Source organism: Lepidochelys kempii, chromosome 5 (assembly GCF_965140285.1).
Source record: "Lepidochelys kempii isolate rLepKem1 chromosome 5, rLepKem1.hap1, whole genome shotgun sequence".
Classification (NCBI taxonomy): Eukaryota; Metazoa; Chordata; order Testudines; family Cheloniidae; genus Lepidochelys; species Lepidochelys kempii.
Window position 1 is genome coordinate 121,774,121 of NC_136384.1, and position 15,404 is coordinate 121,789,524.

At 43.5% G+C, this 15,404-nt stretch overlaps 1 protein-coding gene across 1 annotated transcript in view; it reads left to right on the plus strand.

Annotated features, from left to right (window-relative positions):
• KIAA1958 (KIAA1958 ortholog) overlaps positions 1-15,404 on the plus strand; it is a 114,545-nt gene that overhangs the window by 95,527 nt on the left and 3,614 nt on the right. Inside the window, exon 5 of the mRNA XM_073345663.2 lies at positions 13,944-14,116. Coding sequence (XP_073201764.1) covers positions 13,944-14,116 — 173 coding nt within the window. The remainder of the gene's footprint in view (positions 1-13,943; positions 14,117-15,404) is intronic.

Consider the following 15,404-nt stretch of genomic DNA (forward strand, 5'->3'; position numbering starts at 1 on the left):
AGTTTTATGTATGACATGATAAACTGTGTACTCTGCTGTTTGTTTAATGTTGTGAGCCAGTATTTAGTGCCTTCTGTAGAAGGAAACAATATGTTGTGGTAGACAGGAGGTGCCAAATTGACAATATCCTGTTCCACACAAGGGACCACACACCAGGTTAAAAAAAATCATCTCCAGCTTTTAAGAAAAAAAATTCTAAAAGTGACTGGAAAATGTCATGGATTTTTTCTTGTTTATTAATGTATTATTTACTAAATCAGATACATGTGAAGACACAGAGCGATTGGTAAGAAGGGACATGTTGCTGGACAGCATTTTTTTATTTTATTTTTTTAATGTTTGGTCTGCATGTGTTGCAGAATAACGGGAGAAGAGTTTGATATCTGAAATGGTGATTTTAGTATTAAATCAAATCATTAGGAAAACCTTTTAAATTTGTAATGGAACAATCTTAAAAACTGTATTGACCTGAAACTGAAGTGATACAGGAATTATGCGTTCTGGTGTTGGCTTTCCAAGTGGTCCTGATTCTGATCTCCCTTGCACCCAGTGTAACTGAGGAGTAACTCCTCCAAGCTCTATTGAAATCAATGGAATTATGCTGCTGTAAAACTAATGTGAGATCAGAGTCAAGCCCAATCGTTTTGGCCTCCCTCTTTTCAGGTATCTTCATGCCAGACCCGTTGGATCATAATTCTGACATTTCATTTTCAAAAAGTCACTTTTCTCCTCTCACTGAAGAAGCTGAAAATATGAATGTAAAAAACAAAGTAGATGAATTCATCTTGATTTTGATCTGAGTTTTAACAGGGTGAAATCTGTAGATTCCTTTTTTAAGTGGAAAACCAAATAACATGAGTTTACTGGAAGGGTTTAGGATGGAGAAGGATGATCTACTGAAAAACTTGGGAAGACTTTTGAAACCAAAATACCAAGTTGCCAGAAAAGCAATATTACTTGAAAAATATCAATGATTAAAATTCATCCCTTGACTAACTGTATTAAACTCAAGTCTATACCCCAGGAATGAATTTGACTTCAAAAAATCTTAAAAGCACTTGTAATTGCAACCTTCCTCCAAAAAGACTGCTAAACCAAGATTTTCAAAAGTGACTAGTGGGTGCATCACTTTTTGGGTGTCCAACTTGTGATCCCTTAAAAGACCTGATTTTCTGAAGGTGGGTGCTCAGCACTTTCTGAAAATCGTGCCTCTATGTCTCCCAGAAATCAAGGCAAGCAAAATCACTAGTTACTTCTGAAAATATTATCCACATTTAAATGTATAAAGTCTAGTTATGACTCTTTGGTGTGTTCCAACCTCCTACTTAGTGCTTTTCAGCAGTTGACCTCAAAGCACTTCACAAGCTTTTTAATATATTACTCCTTACAACACCCCTGGGAGGTAGGGCAGTGCTATTATCTCCATTTTACAGATGGGGAACTGAGGTTCAGTGTGGTTAAGTGATTTTCCCAAGATCACAGAGGAAGTCTGTGGCGGAGCAGGAAATTGAATCTGTGTCCCCCATGTCTGAGGCTAATGCCATAACCCTTTCCCCATCTCCAGAGATCTTGGGCCTGATTCTCAGCTGGTGTAAATTGGTGTAGCTTCATTGTCTTCAGTTTGGCTCCTTTGTTGCTGAGATGACTCCATTTTTAACATTTGCTACTTTTAAAGTCAACTTTGACCAACTGCAAGTTGATTCTCCATGGCTTTGTCTGTCTGGTAGCCACTGACACATGAACAAAACACATGTAAAATGCCGCCACTGGCATGAGTGCAGAATTCTGATTTGGGAGAGTATACACCCACTCGGTACAGATGTTAAATGGCTACCTGAAGTGTGAAGCGGTGGAGGACCACACCCTTCATCTGTGCTCCTATGCCAGTCACTGCCATATCTTGCTCTTGAGTCTGTCACGCATCAGAGTCACTGCTTCGGAGGGTTAATGGCTGCACAGCATTTATTCAACATTTTTCTATCCAACACACCAGTTTGCCAAAAATTACACTGGTTCCCTCCAGTACAAAAGCTGTTTTTTCATGGTTCCCGTGCCTTTGTCGCTCATTGCGGAAGCTGGATGTGTTCTTGCCAAACTAGATCGCTGTAGTGATTGACGTTATTTCGTTAGTGCACTGCAATCTGGAAAGGTGATCATAACTCTACCGGCATAAACCTGGGACAAGGAAATGGACTGCTGCCCTCCGAGTGTAAAAGGCTCTGCTGGTACATGTTCGTCTCCTACCACTGCTTATGCTACTCATTTGGTTGTGCTAATACTGTGGTGGACTGAATACTGCTTTCCACTTGCTTGAGTCCTTCTACTCACTTACTCAGTTATGAATTATGCATCCTTGGGGTCGCCTCTTTTACAATCACTGAGGTGTCTGGGGAAACCTTATATAAGTTTAACCACATTACAGGAAATGGTACTTTTAGAAAATATTTTAATGTTCTGGGCTGGGATTCAGAAAGGCGCCTAAGGGAGTTATATATCCAAATTCCACTGAAATTCAGATGCCTAATTCTCTTAGGCTCCTTTGAAAATCCCAGTCCTAAACGTAACCAGTTATTTTAAAACAAAGATCTCCGTATGAAAAGGTAATCTATTTTTAGTATTAAAATAGGGTTCTGTGTAAAAATGGCATCCTCTTCCTCAGCAAATCTGCTCCCTCTGTGTATTCTGAGTCTCATTTGTTTGTTTTAGTGGGGAAAAGGTAAGATTTCGATGTATTTTAATACTTCAGAACCAGTACATCTCTGGGAAAGTTATTTGGATTCTTTTCTAATTTGTGCATCATCAACAAAACTGTTAACTAAGATTCAGCCCCAGTGCCTTCAAATGATGCCCTCCGGGGAGGAAATAAGATTGCACCAGTGTAACAGAGTGGGGAATTTGAGGGAAATGAGGCTGAACAATGGTAACTGAAGACATAATCTTGGTCACTTGACCTTTGTTATTGGTGGTGGGTGAGTCATAAAGAACCCATCTTGGGACTCAGATCCTAGGCTAAGATTGCCACTTGTTATCTTTGCACATTTGATTTGGACTCAGCAAAGAGCAATAAGTGTGGAACCCCACACTGCCGTTTCTACAAAGTAACTTTTTAGAGTAGAACTGCATGAAGTGTTGGATCTTTGGCTGGTGCCAACCACTGAAATCAATGAAGTTACTGCTTTTTGCACCAGCTGAGGATCTGGCCCTTATGTACATTAGGTGTGATTAAAATAGTCCACTTTTCTATAAGGTCTATTTACCTCTCCACAAAGACAGATGTCACCTTTTGTTCTCATATGTCTGACCCTCAGACTTTAACTGGGATGGAATAAACACTTTATGCCATACATCTACTTCCCGGTAATTTATTTCAGAGCTCTCCTGGAACAGTGCTGCTGTTACACACTTTGCAAAAGAAACAGGGAAACACTGAATAGGTAAGGACAAGAAAGTGAAAACAAGAATTTCATACGGTGGCTGTGTTCCTGCCTTTTCTCACCTCTCAGATCATTTTAAGTATTTAAAAAGAACAAGTTTAGTTGCTTATTAACTGGAGTAGATCATTAACTTTTGTCTTGCCGTTGACTGATCTTCAAATTGCTAAGCGAGTCTGATGTTTTAGCATTTCAGCTCATTGTTTATTTCCCCCCATGAGTACATTTTAAAAGTCTAGTTTTTCTGAACAACAGATTGATTTCATGGTATGTACAATGTTTGCTACTATTGTAGTGTGACTTTATTGTTTTTAAATATTTGTTTTGGTACAGCCTTAAACTTCTAGAACTAAGAAGAGCATTTCAAAATTAAGCAACCGATAACGTCATTGATGTCTGTGATAAGTGCATGCTTTATTCACAGTATTTTGTCTGTAATGGGGTATGGTGACCAATTCTCATTTATGTAATAAACTGTTTTCTGCAAAGGTGGCTACTTTCTTTAATCACATGAAACCAATGTACTTTAAAATTTGAAGCACATTATAGAAAAGAACCCAACCCACTCACAAGCCTTTCAGGTATGGATATCAACACAGCTGTGAAATTCTTGTGAGCCAGTAAAACATTCTGAGAAGATGCATGCAGACAAGCCCATGAAAAACTAGTTCCTGCCCAGCCTTGTCTAAATTCATTGACTTCACCCAGGCCTCGATTCAGGAAAGCATTAGGCACGTACTTAAGTCCATCCTTATTCAGGAACGCGCTTAAAAATGTGCTTTAGTTACAGTGACGTCAATGGGATTGAAACCCAGGCTTCAAGTGCCCTTCCTGAATAAGGATGTTTTCCCGAATCGGGGCCCGAGGTTGGATTCAGTGAAGATAGGGGGATATTTTGGCTCTAAGTGTTCCATTTTGCTTTTAGAATTTCCATAACTGGGACTGCCCGTCTCACAAGAGAGCAACGTTTTCAATTGAAATGGGGTTTTTCAAGCCCAAGGGAGTGTCTGTGTTTTGTCCAACTAGCCAGTGTGGTGACATGCTTTCCTAATGGCTAATCTGTGTGCGTGCGTGTATGTGTGTGAGCAATTTTAAAAGTTCTTTAGGTAGTCAACAGAAATTACTTAAGGAAGGGTTTTGACTTAAACCTACAATAGAAGTAGACTCAGATCCAAGGCTGTGAACCTGGGATGACAGTCTCTTCCCAAACCTGAACTTTCACTGTTCTAGAATACGGTATTAATATGTAAGACAATTCTGAGTCACAAACTCTATTATTTTAACGATGCTAATAAAGCAAAATATCCCAAATTAAAAATCTGGCAGCTGTAAGAGAAGCCCCCAAAGCAGCTGCTTGTATGAGGACAGCTGTGTTGAAGGAAGAGATTATCAGACAATCTCAAGTGCTTATGATAGGGGCATGACAAAAAGATAGACATAAAACAACCAATGATAACTGTTAACTAAGCAAAGGAAGCATGTTCCAGGTTTGCTTGGGGAGAATAGGGCAGTCAAATGTGAGATGATTAAGCGGGGGCAGGGGAAGAGCTAGTGAGTTGTTTTCTCCTTTTGTCTCAGCTTTGGATCTTCATAAATTGACAAACTCTGCTAAGTGGGGAACCATGTCGCTGAGCAGTGGCAGTTTGTGGGGTCATTGTGATGCTCCTTTGTCCAAGCCCATGAAATCTCTTCTGAATGTCTGGTGATCTTGGGATGCATTGAAGAACTGATTTGAAGTTAGTTTTAATGCTGGTTAGCTTTAAAGCCTCTTCAGTGACTCCAGCAGTAGGCAGAAAGAGGGACCAGGACAGTTTGTATCATATCTCCCTACTCAGAACATCTCTGCTTCTGCAAACAGTGGAACGAGTGCAGGTTCCTTCCTCCCCCGTTATGCACTTGGCTGACCATCCCTGGGACAGGTCAGCGTGAACTGCAGCCAGTGTACTTGGCCTTCTGGGACTTAGACATGCCATGCAGCTGTGTAAATGCTGATCAGGACCGGGCCTTAAATGTTTGAGGAAGAAATATTGGCCAGAAACTGATCTTGTAAGCTTTGCTCTATCTTTCAGCTGTGCAACTAACACGTATCTCTGTCATGCTTTTATTGAAATTTCATAATCCAGACATTGTTTACAAATGACATGTTAATTGATGTAGAAGTAGCTCAGGGATATTATGGCACGATGCCTATTCAGATGTATTTAAGAGACAAGAGTTCACACATTAGTGAGCTAGGGTTTGAAATTAGTTTATAATGTATTCCAAAAACAAGTGGAACTTGGCAGCTGTCCCTGGAAAGACATGTGAGATATCTCTTTAGAATAAACCAGCGTTTGTACATGTTATCACGCTAGCTTTTGGCAATGTGAGTCATCTTGCAGCAGTTTGGGAGAATATTTTGAAAAAAGAATGAGAGAGAGCTATGAAGTTACCTCCTTTTTTATGTAAACATTTTCTGTTTGTAGATCCAAATCCTGAGTAGGCACCTAATGGAAAATCTGCAGGTAGGAGTTGAAATGTGGAGCAGAAACTGACCGTCGCTATGGCTCAAAAACCTATGGAGAAACCACACCAAAGTCCCTTCGTGAGATGAGCAAAGACTCAAATAGTGGTAGCTCGAGGTTAGAATTGTATGGGGCATTGTAACTCACCTCAGCTCTACATGTTTGTTAAGAATACTTGTTTTGGCCTAGACTTCTCGCTTTCTTTTCCATACAAAACAACTCATAAGACACATGGTATTGAGGAAGATTCTGTGTTACTCATTAGCATTTGGAAGGAGATTCCGGAATATAGGAAGCATGGAGCTCTCGTCTAAGAGCACTTTTGGAAGCATCTCTCAATGCTGGGTTGTGTTTGGGGAGCTGCATATGTCTGTTCTCCAGGAGAGAATAATGGAAAGGGTGTCGTTGTTTGTTCAGATAAGGTTGTCCTGGACAGTAATTTCAGATTACAGGATCAGCTACCACTCTTGCTCTGTGCACAGAGCTCCCTTTTATGTCAGGGAGCAGCATGCACACTGATCAGTAAGTGGCTCATAGTATCTTGCAGGTCTCCTTTTGGAGGAAAACTACATTTTTAGGAAGTGGGAATGATGCTGAGATATTAAAATAAATCACATTTTCAGCCTCTCAATTTTGATGGTGTCTCATTAACCCTCCTTGCAAATTTCTATGTCCTTGCTCACCTTAAACACAAAAAATATAACTATTATAAAAAATATAAAAAAATATATAACCCCTGCCTCAAGGACAGTGCAGAGTATAGAGCTATCGGACCCATAGGGACACTTAAAGTTCTGGTATACGGAAAACACAATACAGCGCTTGTTGGATAGACTTGGAGCATGTACATATTTTTGACAGGGAGGAAATAATATCACTAGTTGTTTTTATCATCATCTTAATTGCAGAAGTCTAGTGAGCAGATTTTGCACCGGGTACATTTTTGCTATGATTTTGCAACATGCTTTAAAAAATATTGACATTGCGGGAGCAACTTAGAGAGTCAAACAAAAAGGGACCACTTTCAAATGAGTCTGCCGCTTGCCTCAGGCTCCACAGTGCTTTTGAAAATGGAACTTAGGCAAGCACCTCAGCAACTTGAAAATGTAACCTGAAAAGTCTAACTTAGAGTTGACATCCACACAATGAGTTGTGTCTAGATACTGTTCTGACTCCTATCCATGCACAAAGCTATCCTTCATGTGCGCTACAATGTGTTCATACATAATTTTAAACAGTTAGAACTTGACTCTCTGTAGACTGATGACTAGGCATGATATATTTTTGCAAGTGCATAAATACCCTGAAGTTAAGGGGATTTTGGGATGATAAAAGCAAGGGGGATTTGTCACACACTACACAGACGAAAAATGCAAATGACTGTCTCCTGGCAGCCTTGGGCATCTCTGATTTAAGCCCGGTTCTAAAAAGCACTTAAGCACATGCTTAATTGTAATGATTCGTTGGGATTTAAGCATGTGCTTCAAATTAAAAACATGCTTAAGTGTCTTGGGTCTTGATCCAAAGCCATGGAAATCAATGGAAATCTTTCCATTGACTTTAATGGGCTTTGGATAGGCTCGTGTTGAACAGGGATGGAACACTCACATACTTAAAATGAAGTCCGTGTTTGAGTGCGGTGTTGGATCAAGGTCCTTGTCTTTTCCAATGCTGCCTTGCTGTGTTAGATAGTACTGATTGCTAGAATTAGTGGAGTAAACTGCTTTCTCCTGGAACACAGGAGATTAGAATGCAAATGTAGAATATATTTACAACAAAAACGATCTGTTCCCCAGATAACTGAATATTCGGTGGCTCCTGTTCCCATGCTTATCTGACACACTGATCCAGATGGCAACCTGCCTTCCTCGGTGCCATCTTATTACTTCAGTTTTGTTTTGTTAAAAACAATCTCTTTTTCTGTGTATACCTGAACTACCCACGGTGATGATGGTAACTATCAATTTGTGAATCAGCTAGTTCGGTTCTCAAGCTTTAATAACAACGTAAGCTGAGTTATATGGGATCTTCAATCGAAAGAAAAAGCCGGGGGAGAGCGGGGAGTTGTGTGTAGAATAAAAGTTATGAGGATTTTATTTGATTTAGTAACATCTTACAAGTATATTGAGCGTTTTGTCTGAAGTATTGCAAAACAGCTGTCTTTCTGTTATGAGCTTTTTCAGCGCCTAGCACAGTGGGGGCTGACTGGGGCTCTTAGTTGCTACCGCAATACAAATAAATAATAATAAAATATTAGAGACGAGCCTGAACCAAACCTCGATGTCTTGAACACCCTGGAACTTTGGAAAAGTTTGGGCCCAGTGCTTAACTACCTGTCAGATTATATCCTGTACCTCAGAGACGTCTGCCTTCTGCTGGGACTCAAGGAAGCTGCACCGGTGACGCTGTGTCTCAAAAATGTAGTCCACAATTTTCAAATCTGTGCGTCTAAAGTTAGGCTCCTATGTGGATATTTTTAAAAGCACCTGTGGCTATTAGGAGCACAAGTCCCACTGATTTTAAGTGACAGTGGTGCTCCTAAATCCCTTGGGCACTTTTGAAGCTCTTCCCCCTAAATCTCATATTTAGGCTAATAACAAGAAGTGGGCCTGGTTTTCCAAAGGTCTGAGTGGTAGCTGCTCCCAGTGATAGCCCTTGGACCAGCTGGCAGTGTGACTGAATACTAGAAATGTAGGACTGGCAGGCACCTTGAGGGGTCGTCAAGTCCAGCCGGAGGATGTCTTCACAGATGGCACTCTGGGAAAGCAGAGGGGGGCAGGTGGCTTGTACAGAAATTTGGCACGAAGTGGATACTGTTGATTAAGTGTGCTCAGCAATTGCCTCAGGCAAGCAGAAGGGATCAAATACAGGGAAAGGGCTTGCCTGAGGGTTGCCAGAAGAAAGGGGCACAAAGTACCGAGGGATCTTTGCCTACTGGAGTCACTGAAAGGTGAGCTAAAGCAATGGGGGACTCATCCAAGAAGACCCACTGGAAGAGTGCATCTGCGATGCCTGCAGTTCCCTTCCGTGCTTGACCCGAGACATGATCAATGCAGCTGAGCGGAGGGGCCACAAAGGGGCCTGGGGCTGCTCTGACAACTGTTCTACTTTGCACTCACAGTGCAGTGGGTGTGAGAGATGCCCCAGGCATGCTCTCCACACCAGCACTGGGATGGCATAGGAGCTCCTACTGTGGTTCCAGATGGTACTCAGCGATCCCCCTGCACTGGGAGGGAAGGCTCGAGGAGCTGGATCTCCTGACTGCAGGGAGCAGCGCAGAGCAGTGCCAAAATGCTGGGGCATCAAGTCCTAGATCTGCACCCGTTAGAAACGAACCAGTGTGGACAGTATCAAGCCTCGCTCGGGGATGAGCCAATCACAGCAGTACTGGCAAGGCTTATGCCGCATTCGGCAGGCCTCGGTGTGTGAGCGCAGAGGGTTTACAAGGCAAGCAGGTGTCTCCTCAATGGGCAGTGGCCACAGCTTAGTTCAGTACTGCAGGCAGACTTTCAAAGGGAAGAGTGCTAGCCACCCATAACATTTCCTGCAGTAGCCTGGATTTTTTTCGCTATCTCCTATCCAGTTACTTACCAGGGCCAGCCTAGCTCACCTTGTGATATCGTAACCCAGGGCAGCCAATGCTCCTGGCTATTGCCAGATGTTCTTCTGCAGGAATGTCACATGCAATAGTGAGCAAGTAATTAGGCAGCCAAACCTTGCAAAAATTTTATTGCAAACAGAGGAACATGGGAACCTCATGCCTTCTGAATTGTTTGACGTGAACATTTTTGCTGATAGTTTTCAGAGTAGCAGCCGTGTTAGTCTGTATTCGCAAAAAGAAAAGGCGGATTTGTGGCACCTTAGAGACTAACAAATTTATTTGAGCATAAGCTTTCGTGAGCTAGAGCTCACTTCATTGGATGCATACTGTGGAAAGTGTAGAAGATCTTTTTATATACACACAAAGCATGAAAAAATACCTCCTCCCACCCTACTCTCCTGCTGGTAATAGTTTATCTAAAGTGATCACTCTCCTTACAATGTGTATGATAATCAAGTTGGGCCATTTCCAGCACAAATCCAGGTTTTCTCACACCCCGCCTGCCCCCACAAACTCACTCTCCTGCTGGTAATAGCTTATCCAAAGTGACCACTCTCCTTACAATGTGTATGATAATCAAGGTGGGCCATTTCCAGCACAAATCCAGGGTTTAACAAGAACGTCTGGGGGGGGGGAGGATAGGAAAAAACAAGGGGAAATAGGTTACCTTGCATAATGACTAAGCCACTCCCAGTCTCTATTCAAGCCTAAGTTAATTGTATCCAATTTGCAAATGAATTCCAATTCAGCAGTTTCTCACTGGAGTCTGGATTTGAAGTTTTTTTGTTGTAAAATAGCGACTTTCATGTCTGTAATCGCGTGATCAGAGAGATTGAAGTGTTCTCCGACTGGTTTATGAATGTTGTAATTCTTGACATCTGATTTGTGTCCATTTACTCTTTTACGTAGAGACTGTCCAGTTTGACCAATGTACATGGCAGAGGGGCACTGCTGGCACATGATGGCATATATCACATTGGTGGATGTGCAGGTGAACGAGCCTCTGATAGTGTGGCTGATGTGATTAGGCCCTGTGATGGTGTCCCCCGAATAGATATGTAGGCACAGTTGGCAACGGGCTTTCTGTCTCTGTCTGAGGGGTTGGAGCAAATGCGGTTGTATCGCAGAGCTTGGCTGTAGACGATGGATCGTGTGGTGTGGTCAGGGTGAAAGCTGGAGGCATGTAGGTAGGAATAGCGGTCAGTAGGTTTCCGGTATAGGGTGGTGTTTATGTGACCATCGTTTATTAGCACTGTAGTGTCCAGGAAGTGGATCTCTTGTGTGGACTGGACCAGGCTGAGGTTGATGGTGGGATGGACCACACCACACGATCCATCGTCTTCAGCCAAGCTCTTAGATACAACCGCATTTGCTCCAACCCCTCAGACAGAGACGGACACCTACAAGATCTCTATCAAGCATTCTTACAACTACAATACCCACCTGCGGAAGTGAAGAAACAGATTGATAGAGCCAGAAGAGTTCCCAGAAGTCACCTACTACAGGACAGGCCTAACAAAGAAAATAACAGAATGCCACTAGCCGTCACCTTCAGCCCCCAACTAAAACCCCTCCAACGCATTATTAAGGATCTACAACCTATCCTGAAGGATGACCCAACACTCTCACAAATCTTGGGAGACAGGCCAGGGGACACCATTACAATTAACTTAGGCTTGAATAGAGACTGGGAGTGGCTTAGTCATTATGTAAGGTAGCCTATTTCCCCTTGTTTTTTCCTACCTTCCCCCCTCCCCCCCCCCCAGACGTTCTTGTTAAACCCTGGATTTGTGCTGGAAATGGCCCACCTTGATTATCATACACAGTGTAAGGAGAGTGGTCACTTTGGATAAGGTATTACCAGCAGGAGAGTGAGTTGGGGGGGGTGAGAAAACCTGGATTTGTGTTGGAAATGGCCCACCTTGATTATCATACACATTGTAAGGAGAGTGATCACTTTAGATAAGCTATTACCAGCAGGAGAGTGGGGTGGGAGGAGATATTTTTTCATGCTTTGTGTGTATATAATAAGATCTTCTACACTTTCCACAGTATGCATCCGATGAAGTGAGCTGTAGCTCACGAAAGCTCATGCTCAAATAAATTGGTTAGTCTCTAAGGTGCCACAAGTCCTCCTTTTCTTTTTGCTGATAGTGAATCCGATGCTGCCTGAAAATTGCCTTTCCGATCAAAAGGAGAATAGCCAGCTGTTTTCAGAAGTCTTTTGTATGTTTATTTAATAGCTGTAGTATATAGAAAGAGGACAGTATCCCTTTAAATAGTTTGTAGGCCCTCTAGGGGCACTGACCATGCTCTCTGTGTTCTAGAAGCCAAGCCGAGCAACAGCACGTATATGTAGGTAGGCCTTGTTTATAGTCAGTAAACACAGTTATTTGTTCCCGGGTGGTTCCATCATATCTTGTGCAAGAGTAAAAGTCACAATATTCTTACCCATAAAAACCCTCCAAACGTTCACTGATTGCATAAAGGGTTTGAGGCTGGGTCGTCAATTTTTGAGATCTTTCTAAGGGTACATCTACCTTGCAATAAAAGACCTGCGGCGATGAGGCTCAGAGCCCAACTGGTCAATTAACGTGGGTGCCAGGGCTAAAAATAGCAGTGTAGCCATCCGGGCTCACGCTGGAGGCCTGGCGTGAAACCCCCTGACGGGGAGGGTCTCAACACAGCTCTTTTTAACCCTGTGAGCGCGAGTCAATTGATCCAGGCACTGAGACGCGCTGGCAAGGGTCTTTTATTGCAGTGCAGACATTCCTGAAGCATCTACAGACACTGCATATTTTGCCTTGCCTAGCGACTGGGGCAAACCTTTGACTTGAATGGGAGCAGGGGTCGGCCAGCACTGGATGCTTTTGAAAATCCCATGCCAAGGGCATGAAGAGTGTTCTAAGGCCTAGCCTTGGTCCCAACAGTGTGCAAGCCAGATGCTTAGATGGAGCCTGTGGGTTGGAGGGGGCACCACACTTCTACCTCCCTGCATAAAGCTTACATGGCCCCCACCCCAACTACACACCATTCCCAGGAGCGGACTCACAGCACAGTTGCCATGTTCAGTCATCAGGCACTGGGAAAGGATGGCGGGGAGGCCCTGGGCATCCAGCATCCCTTTAGAGCCAGGATCCTTCCTGGCTGACTTATAGCTGGGGGGAAAATGCATGGGGCATTGTGGAAGCAGAGACGCGGGCTCTCAAGCTGCCCCATGAGACCTGGAGGGGAAAGCCCCTTAGCAACACCCCCTCTCGCCCATAGGACAATCTCATTGTTATTTAAAGAGGCTGGGAACCTTCTCCCCTCCTTCCCTGCTGGGGATGTGCAGTGATTACCAGAACCCTAGAGCTGCAGTAACTTCTGCACCCTCTGTGGCGGCAGTGTTGGGGCCAGGGGAGCTGGGGAGGTATATCGGGCTGCTTCTGAGGGGAGCCCCTTTCCATGAGTTCTCACAATTCTGGGATGTGGCTCCCCTCCCCTTCATCTGCCACCCTGGCTGGCAGACCTGCCGAGCAGCCAACTGGGTGCACAGATGACTTTAGCAGCCTGTTGGGGCTTACGTTGGCCTTGGCTGCCACATAAACTGGCTTCGGGCCCATAAAAAGTACACTTAAATATAGAGGATGTAATAAAATGATAGTGGTATCATAAAAATGTATTACTCTTTTCATAAGAGATAGCAAGGGCTTAAATACCTACAATAGGGTCCTTCATCAATCTGCTCCATTCAGTTCCCGTCTGTGCTGCTGAGGAGAATTTAAGAAACGAGCACCAAGTGTCTTCCCTGTAATCCTGGCCTCACATCAGCTAACGCCATCTCTGACAGCTGCCTCTGTTGGCTTCACTACGTCTCTGGGCCTGATCCGGCACTGTTTGCACTGAGTGCAAAGCGGGTAGAAAGCCCCATGGTGGGAGAGAGTGGAGAATTCCGACTGAGTAGCGTTTCATATCCAGTTTGCACAGGTATGCCTGGCTGCCCAATGCGCCAGGCAGTGGAGAATCAGGACCAATGTGCAATGGAGCATTTCTTTTTAACAGCTAAGGTAGTTCATTAAGGCAAATCCTTGATGTTTCTTCCCACTGTTTTTTCCCCTCATTGCACCTGTCCCCCCGGCAAAAGGTTCTGCATCGCCCTATCAGTATCATTTACTATATTTAGCAAAACAAATTTAATTCTGGGGCAACCTCAAGATGATCCCATATTGGAAACACTATTCCACATTCTAGAGTTCCAATGAAAGTGCTTGAATAGCTTCATGGGACTTCGCCGTTTTCGGGACTTCACCTCTCAGTATTTCTACTCGGGCCCATGTAAACAATTCCAAGTGGCTCTAAACCTGATTAACTAAAGAGTCCCACAAGGGTACGTTGTTTTGATCCCTGCCTCTGTTTGTTTTCTAGCGTACTCGACTAAGCTCAACAAGTTTCCTGTCTTTAATTGCGACGATGGCCTAAAGTATCTGTGTCTCAGTGCTGTAAGCCCAAACACTACAAAAGCTACTCTGTACGCCCTGAACGTGTGGCGGTACTGGTGTGTGACAAAAGGACTTAAAGACTGCATGGACATCACTAAGGTAAGCACCGAGAACTCCTTGAGACCTCTCCTCTGGTCAAGGCCAGCTGACCCACGAATGGGAGAGACACGGCTGGGTAAAGGTGAGGATTTAAACCTCCTTTATGCTCCCATGATCCCAATATTAGCCAGGGACCAACCCAGCCCCCAGAAGAAGTCTGCAGTCTTCTCTAATTTACACCTTTTTGCCTCCTGCCCCATGGGGCTGTTCCATCAGCCAGGGACAAGCTAGGTACAGGGGAGTTCTGGCCACACCCACATTTTGCCCAACCACGGCCCCTGCGCTGGCAGCCCAGAAATGGCAGGATATTCATGTCCTTGCCCAAAGAACACACTTTTTATCTAAGGGGCCTTATTTCTCTCTAGGGGTCAGGTACTAAAGCCCCAGTCCAGCAAGCACTTAAGCATGTGCTTAACTTTAAGTCTGTAGTTCTACTTAGATGTTTCAAGTTAAGCATGTACTCTGCTACAGTGGAGCCTAAGAATTTGTCTTGTCTGAAGTAATACAGGAAAAAAATAAAAATAACCCTGCAACAGTGATAAAAATCTACTCTATGACCAAAGCAGTAACAGGGACGTTAGATACCAGCACTCAGCACACAAGGGTGCAGAGTCGAGACATCCTTACAACTGATGCAATAGAGATCCTAGACGCTGTGTGCATCAGGCAGCCTGCTGGTTAAGGGAAGGGTTTCTTGTGTTAGTGAGATTAACGACAGTGCATGCTGGGCATCTAAGGAATGTCGGTCGAGTCCCAACGATGTGATACAACATTAGAACACCAAGGACTGCTTGTCCCACTACGACCTGTAATGTCAGGAAGTATTTTTGTTTTCAGTTTCGAAGGTGTCCATTTTAAGAAGGCTGTTGCCACTTGGACTTGCATCTGTTTTCATAATTTACAGATGTGTTTGTAATCCAGAAGCAGAAATGAGAGCGCCAAAATAAACCTATGCAGGTTAACAAAGTCTGATTGCAGGGCAAGTATGACATACAAATGGCCCAGATAAGTGCTTGTGATTACAGACAAAGGGTCCCTGAATGCTTTTTAATTCTCAGACTCTGGGAATCAAAGGCGATATTGTCCTCCATCCCTCCTGTTATCGCAAGCATCTCATTATAACCAGCTTAATGCTTTCCTTTAATTATGAGATTTATAGAGGCTGTAAGTATATCTCAGTGAAAAGGAGGAACGGAAAGTTTCCCTGGCTAGAGCTTAAAAGGGAAAAGTACAGAATATAAGGCATGCACTGTACTCCATGCATCAGACTATATTCATACTAGGTGAA